Source organism: Mustelus asterias, chromosome 12 (assembly GCF_964213995.1).
Source record: "Mustelus asterias chromosome 12, sMusAst1.hap1.1, whole genome shotgun sequence".
NCBI lineage: Eukaryota > Metazoa > Chordata > Chondrichthyes > Carcharhiniformes > Triakidae > Mustelus > Mustelus asterias.
In genome coordinates, this window is record NC_135812.1 from 109,439,041 (window position 1) to 109,453,472 (window position 14,432).

The 14,432-nt window shown below is 44.9% G+C and overlaps 1 protein-coding gene across 3 annotated transcripts in view; it reads right to left on the reverse strand.

The window, feature by feature from the left end:
* Nucleotides 1-14,432, reverse strand: part of abcc3 (ATP-binding cassette, sub-family C (CFTR/MRP), member 3) — a 140,448-nt gene that overhangs the window by 92,516 nt on the left and 33,500 nt on the right. For all 3 annotated transcript variants that reach the window (XM_078225862.1, XM_078225863.1, XM_078225864.1), the window contains exon 2: nt 12,996-13,172. In XM_078225862.1, the coding sequence (XP_078081988.1) occupies nt 12,996-13,172 (177 nt within the window). The remainder of the gene's footprint in view (nt 1-12,995; nt 13,173-14,432) is intronic.

Genomic DNA, 14,432 nt, shown 5'->3' on the forward strand with positions numbered 1-14,432 from the left:
CAAAACATTACTGCTCATGTTCCAACTTGGTCCCAAATCTAGTTTGTCGATTACCCAGGTTCCCACTGATCTGCACTACTTCCGAGTTAGGCAATGCCTCCATTTTAAAAATTGAACCCTTGTTTTAAAACCCTTCAAGGTCTTGCCCCTCCCTGTCCCTGTATCTCCTCCAACCACACAACCCTCTGAGAAATCTGTGCTCCTCTAAATCAGGCGCCTTGAACATCGGTTTAATCCTCCTCCTTGATCAGTTTGCAGCCTTTGGCATGGTTGACCACATTCTCCTCCTGGTCCAGCTGGCCGGCACTGCCCTCAGCCATTTCCATTCTTATCATCTAATTGTAGGAAGACTATCACTTTCAATCGCTCCCACACCATTATTTTGGTGTTCCCCAAAGATCGATCCTTAGTCCCCTCACATGCCGCCCCTCGGCAACATTATCCCAAAACATTGCTGGTTTTACAAGTACCCTGAAGGTATTTAGCTCTCTCCCTCCCCCCCCCTTCTCGATTCCCCCAATGCCCCTAATGATCAGGCTGCTTATCCAACATCCAGTACTGGACAAGCTGAAATTTCCCCAATTAAATACTGGGAAAAACAAAGTCATTGTTACCAGTCTCTGCTGCTGAATCCAACCCTCTCGCTGACAATCGCCTCAGGGCGATTTGATTTGATTTGTTACATGTATTAGCATCCAGTGAAAAGTATTGTTTCTTGTGCGCTATACGGACAAAGCATACCGTTCATAGCGAAGGAAAGGAGAGAGTGCAGAATGTAGTATTTGTCATAGCTAGGGTGTAGACAAAGATCAACTTAATGCAAGGTAAGTCCATCAAAAGTCTGACAGCAGCAGGGAAGAAGCTGTTTTTGGGTCGGTTGATACGTGACCTCAGACTTTTGTATCTTTTTCTTGTTGGAAGAGGGAATGTCTGGGGTCCTTAATTATGCTGCAGATGAATCAGACGATATATAACCTTGACCCCGAGATTTGATTCTGACCCCATTTGTGCAGCCTCACCAAGACTATCCATTTCCATAATATAATTTGATTCCACCCCCACCAGCTTATCTGTTGCTAAACCCCAAATTCAATTTTAGCATCGCTGCCTGGGCCCTGAGCTCTGCAATTCCCTCCCTAATCCTCTCTGCCTCACTTTCCAATTATTTGATTCATTCTTAGGACATAAGCGCTGTTGGCTAGGCCAGCATTTATTGCCGATCCCTTGTTGCTCTTGAGAAAGTGGTGGTGAGCTGCTTTCTTGAACCACTGCAGTCTTTGAGGTGTCGGCAAACTCAGTGCCTTTAGGGAGGGAGTTCCAGGATTTTGATCCAGTGACAGTGAAGGAGCGGTGATGTATTTCCAAGTCAAGATGTTGGCCAGAATTTTGGGCTCATATCTGCTGCGAGCATAAACAGCAACACAGGCGCATAGTGCCACTCAGGCTGGCCAGCTCCCTGGGAAACCCCGTTGAGGGACAGGGAGATTTGCCTGTGAAGTTTGTTATCAATCAGAGCTTTTCTGGAAACTCCACAAAGCTAACTCTCCAGCTTGGAACATTACACAAGAGAGCAGATTCCAGATCATTACCTATCTGCTCTTCATATTTTGACAGAATTACCTTTATGCAAAGTATAAGAAAATGTGAAATATATGAGGAAAGGGTAAGGGAATGGGAGTGGAGGACTAACTCTTACTGGGCTGATACAGGCACAATGGGCCAGTCTCCATCTGTACTGCACTGCCCTATAATTCAAACTGATCTGGTTCTGGGTAAAGAGCAGCAATTAGTCACCTTAAACAATGGCTGCAACATGATTAGGATCAGTGTAAAAACAGACATACATAATGAGGGTACTGGATTGAAAAAAAGGAAATTACACAAAGAAAAGAAACTTGTACAGTTTTATTTATTCATTCCTGGAATGTGGGTGCCATGGGCAAGGCTGGCATTTATCAATCATCCCCAATTGTCTTTGAGAAGGTGATGGTGGGTCGTCGTCTCAAACCACCACTCTCCATGCCGTGTAGGTACAGCTTCAGTGCTGTTAGGGAAGATGCTTCAGAATTCTCACCCAGCGATATAGCTCCAAGTCAGGACGATGTGAGAATTGCAGATAGCGTATGTTGTAGGGTGTTGTCGAGTATAAATAATTATATAAATGATCTGCAAGCAGGGACAGAGTGTAACATTGCAAAATTTGTGCTCAATACCAAAATAGGTGGGAAAGCAGGCAGTGAAGAGGATATAAAGATTCTATTATGGATATAGATAGGCTAGGAGAATAGGCTGAAATTTGACAGATGGAGATTAATGTGGATAACTGTGAGGTTATCCATTTTGGCAGAAAAAATAGAAAGGCAAATTATTACCTAAATGGAAAGTAGATTCAAAATGTGTCTGGGCAGGGAGATCTGGGCTTCCATGTTCATGAATCACAGAAAGCACGTAATAAAAAAGGCAAATGGGATGTTGCAATTTAATGCAAAAAGACTGCGGTGTAGAAGTAGAGAAGTGTTGTTGCAGTTGTATAGGATGTTGGTGAGACCACACCTGGAGTATCCTGTCCAGTTTCGGTCTCTTTGAGGAAGGATGTGGTGGCATTGGAGGCAGTTCAGAGGAGATTCACCAGATTGATTCTGGGGATGAAGGGGTTGATGAGGAGAGATTAAACAGTTTGGGCTTATACTCACAGGAGTTTAGAAGGATGCTGCAAAACAATCTGGACAGGTTAAGTCAGTAACCAAGAAAATGGCAGACAGAATATAATGTTGATGAATGTAAAATTATTCACTTTAGAAGGGGAAAGAAAAAAAGCATTTTTTACACTGCGAGGTTAGGAAATGTTTGCGTTCAGAGGGGCCTGGAGTTAATATGCAAGCATAGTACAAAACCAGGAAAACAGATTGTAGATAGAGACAGAGGGATGAAGGGTGGGGGGGCAGGGTGGCATTGCCAGTCAGGGAAAATGTTACAGCAGTGCTCAGGCAGGACAGATTAGAGGGCTTGTCTACCGAGGCCATATGGGTGGAGCTGAGAAACAGGAAAGGTATGACCACATTAATGGGGGTGTATTATAGACCACCCAATAGTCAGCGAGAATTGGAGGAGCAAATCTGCAGAGAGATAGCAGACAACTGCAGGAAACAAAGTTGTGATAGTAGGGGATTTTAATTTTCCACATAGATCAGGACTCCCATACTGTTAAAGGTCTAGATGGGTTAGAGTTTGTAAAATGTGTTCAGGAAAATTTTCTAAATCAATATATAGAGGTACCAACTAGACAGGATGCAATATTATATCTCCTATTAGGAAACGAGTTAGGACAAGTGATAGAAGTGTGTGTAGGGGAACACTTTGGTTCCAGTGATCATAACGCCATTAGTTTCAACTTGATCATGGATAAAGATAGATCTGGTCCTCGGGTTGAGGTTTTAAACTGGAAAAAGGCCAAATTTGAAGAAATGAGAAAGGATCTAAAAAGCGTGGATTGGCACAGGGTGTTCTCTGGCAAGGATGTGATTGGTCAGTGGGAGGCCTTCAAAGGAGAAATTTCGAGAGTGCAGAGTTTGTATGTTCCTGTCAGGATTAAAGGCAAAGGTGAATAAGAATAAGGAACCTTGGTTCTCGAGGGATATTGGAACTCTGATAAAGAAGAAGAGAGAGATGTATGACATGTATAGGCAACAGGGAGCAAATAAGATGCTCGAGTATAAAAAGTGCAAGAAACTACTTAAGAAATCAGGAGGGCTAAAAGACATGAGGTTGCTTTGGCAGACAAGGTGAAGGATAATCCCAAGAGCTTCTACAGGTATATTAAGAGCAAAAGGATAGTAAGGAATAAAATTGGTCCTCTTGAAGATCAGAGTGGTCGGCTATGTATGGAACCAAACGAAATGGGGGAGATATTGAATGGGTTTTTTGCATCCGTATTTACTAAGGAAACTGGCATGGAGTCTATGGAAATAAGGCAAACAAGTAGGGAGGTCATGGAACCTATACAGATTAAAGGGAAGGAGGTGCTTGCTGTCTTGAGGCAAATCAGAGTAGATAAATCCCCAGGACCAGACAGGGTATTCCCTCGGACCTTGAAGGAGACTAGTGTTGAAATTGCAGGGGCCCTGGCAGATATATTTAAAATGTCGGTATCCACGGGTGAGGTGCCGGATGATTGGAGGATAGCTCATGTTGTTCCATTGTTTAAAAAAGGCTCAAAAAGTAATGCGGGAAATTGTAGGCCGGTAGGTTTGACGTCAGTAGTAGGTAAACTATTGGAAGGAGTACTAAGAGATAGGATCTACAAATATTTGGATAGACAGGGACTTATTAGGGAGACTCAACATGGCTTTGTGCGTGGTAGGTCATGTTTAACCAATCTATTAGAGTTTTTCGAGGAGGTTACCAGGAAAGTGGATGAAGGGAAAGCAGTGGATGTTGTCTACATGGACTTCAGTAAGGCCTTTGACAAGGTCCCGCACGGGAGGTTAGGAAGGTTCAGTTGCTAGGTATACACGGAGAGGTAGTAAATTGGATTAGACATTGGCTCAATGGAAGAAGCCAGAGAGTGGTAGTGGAGGATTGCTACTCTGAGTGGAGGCCTGTGACTAGTGGTGTGCCACAGTAAGAAATTTAACAACACCAGGTTAAAGTCCAACAGGTTTATTTGGTAGCAAAAGCCACACAAGCTTTCGGAGCTCCAAGCCCCTTCTTCAGGTGTGCCACAGGGATCAGTGCTGGGTCCATTGTTGTTTGTCATCTATATCAATGATCTGGTTGATAATGTGGTAAATTGGATCAGCAAATTTGCTGATGATACAAAGATTGGAGGTGTAGTGGACAGTGAGGAAGGTTTTCAAAGCTTGCAGAGGGATTTGGACCAACTAGAAAAATGGGCTGAAAAATGGCATTTGGAGTTTAATGCAGACAAGTGTGAGGTATTGCACTTTGGAAGGACAAACCAAGGTAGAACATACAAGGTAAATAGTAGGACACTGAAGAGTGCAGTAGAACAGAGGGATCTGGGAATACTGATACATAATTCCCTAAAAGTGGCGTCACAGGTAGAAAGGGTCGTAAAGAGTGCTTTTGGTACATTGGCCTTTATAAATCGAAGTATTGAGTATAAGAGTTGGAATGTTATGGTGAGGTTGTATAAGACATTGGTGAGGCCGAATTTAGAGTATTGTGTGCAGTTTTGGTCACCTAATTACAGGAAGGATATTAATAAGGTTGAAAGAGTGCAGAGAAGGTTTACAAGGATGTTGCCGGGACTTGAGAAACTGAGTTACAGAGAAAGGTTGAATAGGTTAGGACTTTATTCCCTGGAGCATAGAAGAATGAGGGGAGATTTGATAGAGGTGTATAAAATTATGATGGGTATAGATAGAGTGAATGCAAGCAGGCTTTTTCCACTGAGGCTATGGGAGAAAAAAAAACTAGAGGACATGGGTTAAGGGTGAAGGGGGAAAAGTTTAAAGGGAATATTGGGGGGGCTTCTTCACACAGAGTGGTGGGAGTGTGGAATGAGCTCCCAGATGAAGTGGTGAATGCGGGCTCACTTTTAACATTCAAGAAAAACTTGGACAGGTACATGGATGAGAGGGGTGTGGAGGGATATGGTCCAGGTGCAGGTCAGTGTGACTAGACAGAAAAGTGGTTCAGCACAGCCAAGAAGGGCCAAAAGGCCTGTTTCTGTGCTGTAATGTTCTATGGTTCTATGGGCCTCGATTACAAAGTGATTGGAGTCGAGGGAGGCGATGACCTAGTGACATTATCACTAGACTATTAATCCAGAAACCCGGAGTTGAATTTGAATTCAATAAAAAATTATCTGGAATTAAGATTCTACTGATGACCATGAAACCATTGTCGATTGTCTGAAAAACCCATCTGGTTCACTAATGCCCTTTAGGGGAGGGATTCTGCTATTCTTACCTGGTCTGGCCTACATGCGACTCCAGACCCACAGCAATGTGGTCAACACTCAGCTGCCCTCTCAAATGGCCTAGCAAGCCACTCAGTTGATACTAGGGATGGGCAATAAATACTGGCCAGCCAGCAACGCGGGAGCAAATATCCTGGCTGGGAGTTTTGCTAGTGTTTCGGCAGGATTTAAACTAGTGTGGCAGGGGAGTGGGGAACAAAACAGTAGGTCAGTAAATACTAAGGCTGGGGTTGAGCTGGGGGCCAGGGCAAGGCTAGCTAAGAAGAGGAGCACTCTGGAGGAGGATGACCTGAGTGGGCCTGGAGGTCTGGAGTGCATCTGCTTCAATGCGAGGAGCGTAACGGCTAAAACAGACGAACTTAGGGCCTTAATGCTTATGCGGAATTTGGATATGGTTGCGGTGACGGAAACTTGGTTAAAAGGACAGGACTGGCAGCTGAATATTCCGGGGTATAAGTGTTTTAGGCGAGACAGAGGAGGGGCTAAAAAAGGTGGGGGAGTAGCGATATTGGTTAAGGAGCATATTACTGCGGTGCAGAGGGTAGACAACTTAGAGGGGTCATGTACTGAGTCGCTGTGGGTGGAACTCAAACAGGAAGGGTGCAGTCACTATGCTGGGGGTGTACTACAGACCACCCAACAGCCCACGGGAAGTGGACGAAAGGATATGTCAGGAGATTCTGGATAGGTGCAGAAAAAATAGGGTTGTTGTAGTGGGGGACTTTAATTTCCCTGGCACAGACTGGAAAGTGCTTAGAGCTGGGGGTCCGGACGGGGAGGAATTTGTAAAATGCGTACTGGAAGGTTCTTTGGAACAGTATGTAGATAGCCTGACTAGAGAGGGGGCTATACTGGACCTAGTTCTGGGAAATGAGCCCGGTCAGGTCGTCAAAGTTTCGGTAGGGGAACATGTGGCAAATAGTGACCACAACTCTGTTAACTTTAGGATAGTAATGGACAAGGGTGAGTGCTGTCCTACGGGCAGGGTGCTAAATTGGGGGAAGGCTAACTATAGCCGGATTAGGCAGGAATTGGTGGATGTTGATTGGGAGAGGATGTTCGAGGGTAAGTCCGCGTCTGGCATGTGGGAGTCTTTTAAGGAACTATTGATAAGGCTGCAGGATAGGCATGTGCCTGTAAAAAGGAAAGATAGGAAAGGTAGGATTCGAGAGCCGTGGATAACCAGGGAAATTGAGGATCTGATTAAAATGAAAAGGGAGGCGTACGTTAAGTCCAGGCAACTGAAAACAGATGGAGCTCTGGAGGAATACAGAGAGAGTAGGAAAGAACTCAAACGGGGAGTTAGAAGGGCAAAAAGAGGTCACGAGATGTTCTTGGCAGGCAGGATTAAGGAGAATCCTAAGGCATTCTATTCATACGTTAGGAACAAAAGAGTTGTCCGGGAGAAAATTGGACCTCTCAGGGACAAAGGAGGGGAATTATGCTTAGAACCCAAGGGAATAGGGGAGATCCCAAATGAATACTTTGCATCGGTATTCACAAAGGAGAGGGGCGTGTTAACCGGGAGTGTCTCGGAGGGAGGTGTTGACCCGTTAGAGAAAATCTCCATTACAAGAGAGGAAGTGTTAGGTTTTTTAGGGAACATTAAAACTGACAAAGCCCCAGGGCCTGATGGCATCTATCCTCGACTGCTCAGGGAGACGAGAGGTGAAATTGCTGGGCCTCTGACGGAAATCTTTGCCGCTTCTTTGGACACGGGTGAGGTCCCTGAGGATTGGAGGATAGCGAATGTGGTCCCGTTGTTTAAGAAGGGTAGCAGGATAACCCAGGAAATTATAGGCTGGTGAGCTTGACGTCCGTGGTAGGGAAGTTGTTGGAGAGGATTCTTAGAGACAGGATGTATGTGCATTTAGAACGGAACAATCTCATTAGTGACAGACAACATGGTTTTGTAAGAGGGAGGTCGTGCCTTACAAATTTGGTGGAGTTTTTTGAGGAAGTGACAAAAACGGTTGATGAAGGAAGGGCCGTGGATGTCGTCTATATGGATTTCAGTAAGGCATTTAACAAAGTCCCACATGGCAGGTTGGTTAAGAAGGTTAAGGCTCATGGGATACAAGGAGAAGTGGCTAGATGGGTGGAGAACTGGCTTGGCCATAGGAGACAGAGGGTAGTGGTCGAAGGGTCTTTTTCCGGCTGGAGGTCTGTGACCAGTGGTGTTCCGCAGGGCTCTGTACTGGGGCCTCTGCTATTTGTGATATATATATATATATATAAATGATTTGGAAGAAGGTGTAACTGGTGTTATCAGCAAGTTTGCGGATGACACGAAGATGGCTGGACTTGCGGAGAGCGAAGAGCATTGTCGGGCAATACAGCAGGATATAGATAGGCTGGAAAATTCAGCGGAGAGGTGGCAGATGGAGTTTAATCCAGATAAATGCGAAGTGATGCATTTTGGAAGAAATAATGTAGGGAGGAGTTATACAATCAATGGCAGAGTCATCAGGAGTATAGAAACACAGAGGGACCTAGGTGTGCAAGTCCACAAATCCTTGAAGGTGGCAACACAGGTGGAGAAGGTGGTGAAGAAGGCATATGGTATGCTTGCCTTTATAGGACGGGGTATAGAGTATAAAAGCTGGAGTCTGATGACGCAGCTGTATAGAACACTGGTTAGGCCACATTTGGAGTACTGCGTCCAGTTCTGGTCGCCACACTACCAGAAGGACGTGGAGGCGTTAGAGAGAGTGCAGAGAAGGTTTACCAGGATGTTGCCTGGTATGGAGGGTCTTAGCTATGAGGAGAGATTGGGTAAACTGGGCTTGTTCTCCCTGGAAAGACGGAGAATGAGGGGAGATCTAATAGAGGTGTACAAGATTATGAAGGGGATAGGTAGGGTGAACGGTGGGAAGCTTTTTCCCAGGTCGGAGGTGACGATCACGAGGGGTCACGGGCTCAAGCTGAGAGGGGCGAAGTATAACTCCGATATTAGAAGGATGTTTTTTTACAGAGGGTGGTGGGGGCCTGGAATGCGCTGCCAAGTAGGGTGGAGGCAGGCACGCTGACATCGTTTAAGACTTACCTGGATAGTCACATGAGCAGCCTGGGAATGGAGGGATACAAACGATTGGTCTAGTTGGACCAAGGAGCGGCACAGGCTTGGAGGGCCGAAGGGCCTGTTTCCTGTGCTGTACTGTTCTTTGTTCTTTGATCTACAAGTTGGGCCGAAGGGCCTGTTTCCATGCTGTAAACCTCTATGACTATGACGCCCACGAATAAATAAAATGAGTAAAGAAGTTTTGCTGCATTTATATACCGCCCTGGTAAGACCACATTTGGAGTACTTTTGTCCCCTTAAGAAAAAGAATACAATTGTGTTTCACTGAAGGTTCATCGACCGATTCCAGAGATGGTCTTAGAGGCAACTGAGTAAAATGGGCCTATATTCCAAGGTTTAAAAGAATGGCATTAAAAGTGTCAAGTGAATTGGCCAGGTTGGACTCTGGGAAGATGTTTCTCCTGGCTGGGGAAATCAAGAATGGAGATCAGAAGAAACTTCTTTCCTAATTAGTAAACCTTTGGAATGGTCTACCCCAAAGAGTATATTCAGAGAATCATAGAATAGTTAAGCGCCATGTCCATAACTGCTTTCTGCTTTTCACCGAGTCCCACTCTCCCACCTTTTCCTGTAGTCTTGCAATATATTTTCTTCAAATAATCAAATTCTCTTTCGAAAGCCTTGATTGAACTGCCTCCACCACTTTGGCAGCATATTCCAGATCCTAAACACTGGCTCCACAAAAGGTTTTTCCTAATGTTTCCCTTGCACCTTTTGCCAATACCTTAAAATCAGTATCTTTCACTTTCAATCCTTCTGCCAATTTCTCGCCACCTACTTCGTCCTGACCCCTCATCATTTTGAAAACCTCTATCAAATCTTCCCTTAATCCTCTCTTCTCCAAGAGGAGAACAGCCCCAGCATTCAGCAAAGTCAGATTGATATAGGGCTAGTGCAGGGAGGTGGAGCAGACGTAGAGATTATAGCAAGATCTTACAGATAGACAAAAGAGTCTCAGTGGGCCAGATTGGTTCCTTTGGCTGTCCTGGCTGGACCTGCCACAGGAGGTCCAGCAGCCAAGCCAAAAGGGATACAACTTAAAATTCGACCCTCTGTCTTTTGTTCAACTGAACGATTAGATGTGATCATAGTTAAACATCTCTTCTGAAGGGTAGCACCTCTGATAGGGTAGCACTCCCTCACTACTGTGATCAAGAGTATCAGCGTGGATTATGGATTCAAATCTGGAATGGGACATGAATCCACGATCTTCTGACCCACCTCCCTACACTAGCCCCATATCAATCTGACTTTGTTGAATGCTGGGGCTGTTCTCTTCTTGGAGACTTAAACAAAGGAGACGATAAAGGGGTGAGGGAGGAGTTGGCTAAGGTAGACTGGGAGCAAAACCTCTATGTTGGGACAATTGAGGAACAGTGGAGGACTTTCAAAGCGATCTTTCACAGTGCTCAGCAAAAGTATATCCAGTGATAAGGAAGGACTGTAGAAAAAGAGATAATCAGCCATGGATATCTAAGGAAATAAAGGATGGTATCAAATTGAAAGAAAATGCATACAAAGTGGCAAAGATTAGTGGTTAACCTCGAGGATTGGGAAATCTTTAAAGGTCAACAGAACGCCACGAAAAAAAGCTATAAAGAAAAGCACGATGGATGTAAACTAGCTCAGAATATAAAAAGATAGCAAAAGTTTCTACAAATATATAAAACAAAAAAAAAAGTGGCTAAAGTAAACATTGGTCCCTTAGAGGATGAGAAGGGGGATGTAATAACTGGAAATGAGAAAATGGCTGAGGCATTGAACAGGTATTTTGTGTCGGTCTTCACAGTGGAAGACACAAATAACATGTCAAAAATTGATGACAGGAAGGTCATGGCAGGTGAGAACCTAGAAACTATCACAAAAGAGATAATGTTGAGCAAGCTAATGGGGCTAAAGGTAGATAAGTCTCCTGGCCCTGATGGAATGCATCCCAGGGTACTAAAAGAGATGGCGGGAGAAATAGCAAATGCACTAGTGGTAATTTACCAAAATTCGCTGGACTCTGGGATGGCTCCCGCAGATTGGAAAACAGCAAATGTGACACCACTGTTTAAAGAAGGAGGTAGACAAAAGGCAGGTAACTATAGGCCGGTTAGCTTAACTTCTGTAGTAGAGAAAATGCTTGAATCTATCAAGGAAGAAATAGTAAGACATCTGGATGAAGGGAAGAGATAAGGTAGAAGCAGGGAAGTTGTTTCTACTGGCACGTGAAACTAGAACTAGGCTGCATGGCCTCAAAATAAGGGAGAGCAGATTTAGGACCGAGTTGAGGAGGAACTTCTTCACACAAAGGGTTGTGAATCTGTGGAATTCCCTGCCCAGTGAAGCAGTTGAGGCTACCTCACTGAATGTTTTTAAGGCAAGGATAGATAGATTTTTGAACAGTAGAGGGATTAAGGGTTATGGTGAGTGGGCGGGTAAGTGGGTAAGTGGAGCAGAGTCCATGAAAAGATCAGCCATGATTTTATTGAATGGTGGAGCAGGCTCGAGGGGCCAGATGGCCTACTCCTGCTTCTAGTTGTCATGTTCTTATAGTAAGAGTGCCGTGTACTGAGAGGATACTCCAATGGAGAGTTTACAGAGGAGAGGCAGCCTACTGGAATGGCAGAAGCAGATTCAGACAGGGGTTGTTAGTTTCACTGGTAGCACAGACATGTGCTGATCTAACCTTTTAACTCCATGAAGGTTGGTTAAAACATAGAAAGATAAACAGAATTAGTTTAAACAGAAAGAGTAACAGCTCCCAGAAATGTTAAATCAAATGCTCCACATTTGCATGGAAGCTTTTTGTGTTTTAAAAGTTAATGATTCACTTGTTCTCTTTAAAAGGCACGGCTGGGGCCCTAGAAAATATCACTATTGTCTTATCAGGACTATTTCCTCCTGGTAGAATGAGTAGGTCCACAGTGAGTGGTACCACACAAAGCTGATAACACTGACAGCTACTGTGTTATTGCATTTGCCAGTTTTTTTTCGTTCAACTTTTGCCTTTTACTCTGTGCGCACTCAGGACAAATACAGGCTTGAATTTAGCACAAAGAGGATGTGGGGGTTTTTGGTTATTTACGTTGGCATGTGTACAGGGTGCATAGCAAGACAGGTCTGAACGAACCATCACTGCTTAAATAGAGTTCCTGGATCAGAAACACCTGGAAAATTAGTAATTGCAAATGAAGCAGCCAGTCAACCACTGCGATTCGTTAGATTACACACAGCAGAGTTTACATCATTTACATCAAAGTATTTTGCATTTCCTTTCTACAGTTGTTATGGAACAACCTCAGATCCAGTGCCAGCGGGAAACATTCCAAATGGCAGAACACAGCACGGGGTTAGATACAGAGTAAAGCTCCCTCTACACTGTCCCCATCAAACACTCCCAGGACAGGTACAGCATGGGGTTAGATACAGAGTAAAACTCCCTCTACACTGTCCCCATGAAACACTCCCAGGACAGGTACAGCACGGGGTTAGATACAGAGTAAAGCTCCCTCTACACTGTCCCCATCAAACACTCCCAGGACAGGTACAGCACGGGGTTAGATACAGAGTAAAGCTCCCTCTACACTGTCCCCCATCAAACACTCCCAGGACAGGTACAGCACGGGGTTAGATACAGAGTAAAGCTCCCTCTACACTGTCCCCCATCAAACACTCCCAGGACAGGTACAGCATGGGGTTAGATACAGAGTAAAGCTCCCTCTACACTGTCCCCATGAAACCATCCCAGTGCAAGTAGAGACTTCAATGGGAGTGTTAATATGTACCAGAAGATGGGCCGAATTGTCATTGCAGCTTTGCTTCAGTTTGGTTCCTCCAAGTTGGTTAACATTTGCCTTAGTGCCCTGCTTGGAGAACGGTGTTTGGGATGAGGTAACAAAGGCTTCAATCCACAGAACCTGTACTTGAGTGGGTATGGAAAAAAGAAGAGAATTGGTGGGAAAAATTGTTTAGTGGCACACCTACCGTTTTGACTCTGTTGAGCAAGGTGACCCTGATGTAACCTCTGTTGCTGTGTCGGAGATATAGGAAATAGAGGGGAAAGGTCACCCACAGGTACACACATGGAATCCAAACCAGGACAGTCTTCTGGAAGCATGGTGTCAGATCGGGATTGTCTGTGTTTAATGTAACATTATGATCCTGTAACAGAGAAAGGGAGAGGTGACACAAACAAGTCAGCATGGGGAAGGCGCACAAACCAACTATCCACAATCTGACCTTTCATATCCAATTTTAGTTGCTTCACTCTCGGCTGCTTTTACTTCAGCGGTCTGGGCCCCAAGCTCTGGAGTCCTCCCAAAACTGCTTTTTCCCCCCCTCTCTTTTAAAGAAGTTTCTGCCTCTTTAACCAAGCTCTTGGCCACTTTCCCCAAATACCTCCTTATTTGGCTGGTGTCTTGGCACATTTTATGGTATTGAAGGGGCTTCATAAAGGCAAATTGAGAGTTGTGGCAAAGGGAAGGAGTCACCAGCTGGGTTGTAAGATATTGGCCGCAGTGAGGTAGATCCAGGTGGCAACCTGTCAGAACCCAATATTCCACAATTCTCCCACTGCCAGCCTTGGGAGAGGTGCAAAGAGAAGGCAGAGACTCCAGCATTTATTGGTGATTTCTCCCAACCTCATGACTGGGTTTAGGAACAGTGTGACAGGAATCACTGACTAGCTTTAGGTCTGGTTACAGCAACAACCATCTACCATATGTTCTAGAGAACAGCTTATACACAAATACAGATAAATGTTAAATAAATGTACGTGTGAAGTATAGAATCCCTACAGTGCAGGAGGCCATTCGGCCCATCAAGTCTGCACCGACCACAATCCCACCCAGGACCGATTCCCATAACCCCACATATTTACCCTGTTAATCCCCTGACACTAGGGTCAATTTAGCATGGCCAATCAACCTAACCAGCACATCTTTGGACTGTGGGAGGAAACTGGAGCACCCGGAGGAAACCCATGCAGACACGAGGAGAACGTGCAAACTCCACACAGACAGTGACCCGAGGCTGGAATTGAGCCCAGGTCCCTGGCGCTGTGAGGCAGCAGTGCTAACCACTGTGCCACCCCAAAGTACAAATATGTACAATATTCAGTAATCAATAAAGCAAGCATTAATTGTATATTAACAGGGTTTGATTGTATGAAAGTGGCAAATATTAACTGTGGATTCTCTTGATCCTCTATGAGAGGACACAGGGTGTGACCTTACCGGCTCACCACACCAGTTGATCAGCGTGGCGAGCCAGACAGATTGTGTGCAGAACGAAAAATCATTAATGCAGTCGGCATGGTATTGCCCGTGGCATTGCCCACCTGGCACCATAACCTGAGCTTTACACTGCTGTTGATGATTGGGGAGGGCGCAGTTCACTGGGAGATTGAGATGCCAGCGCAAT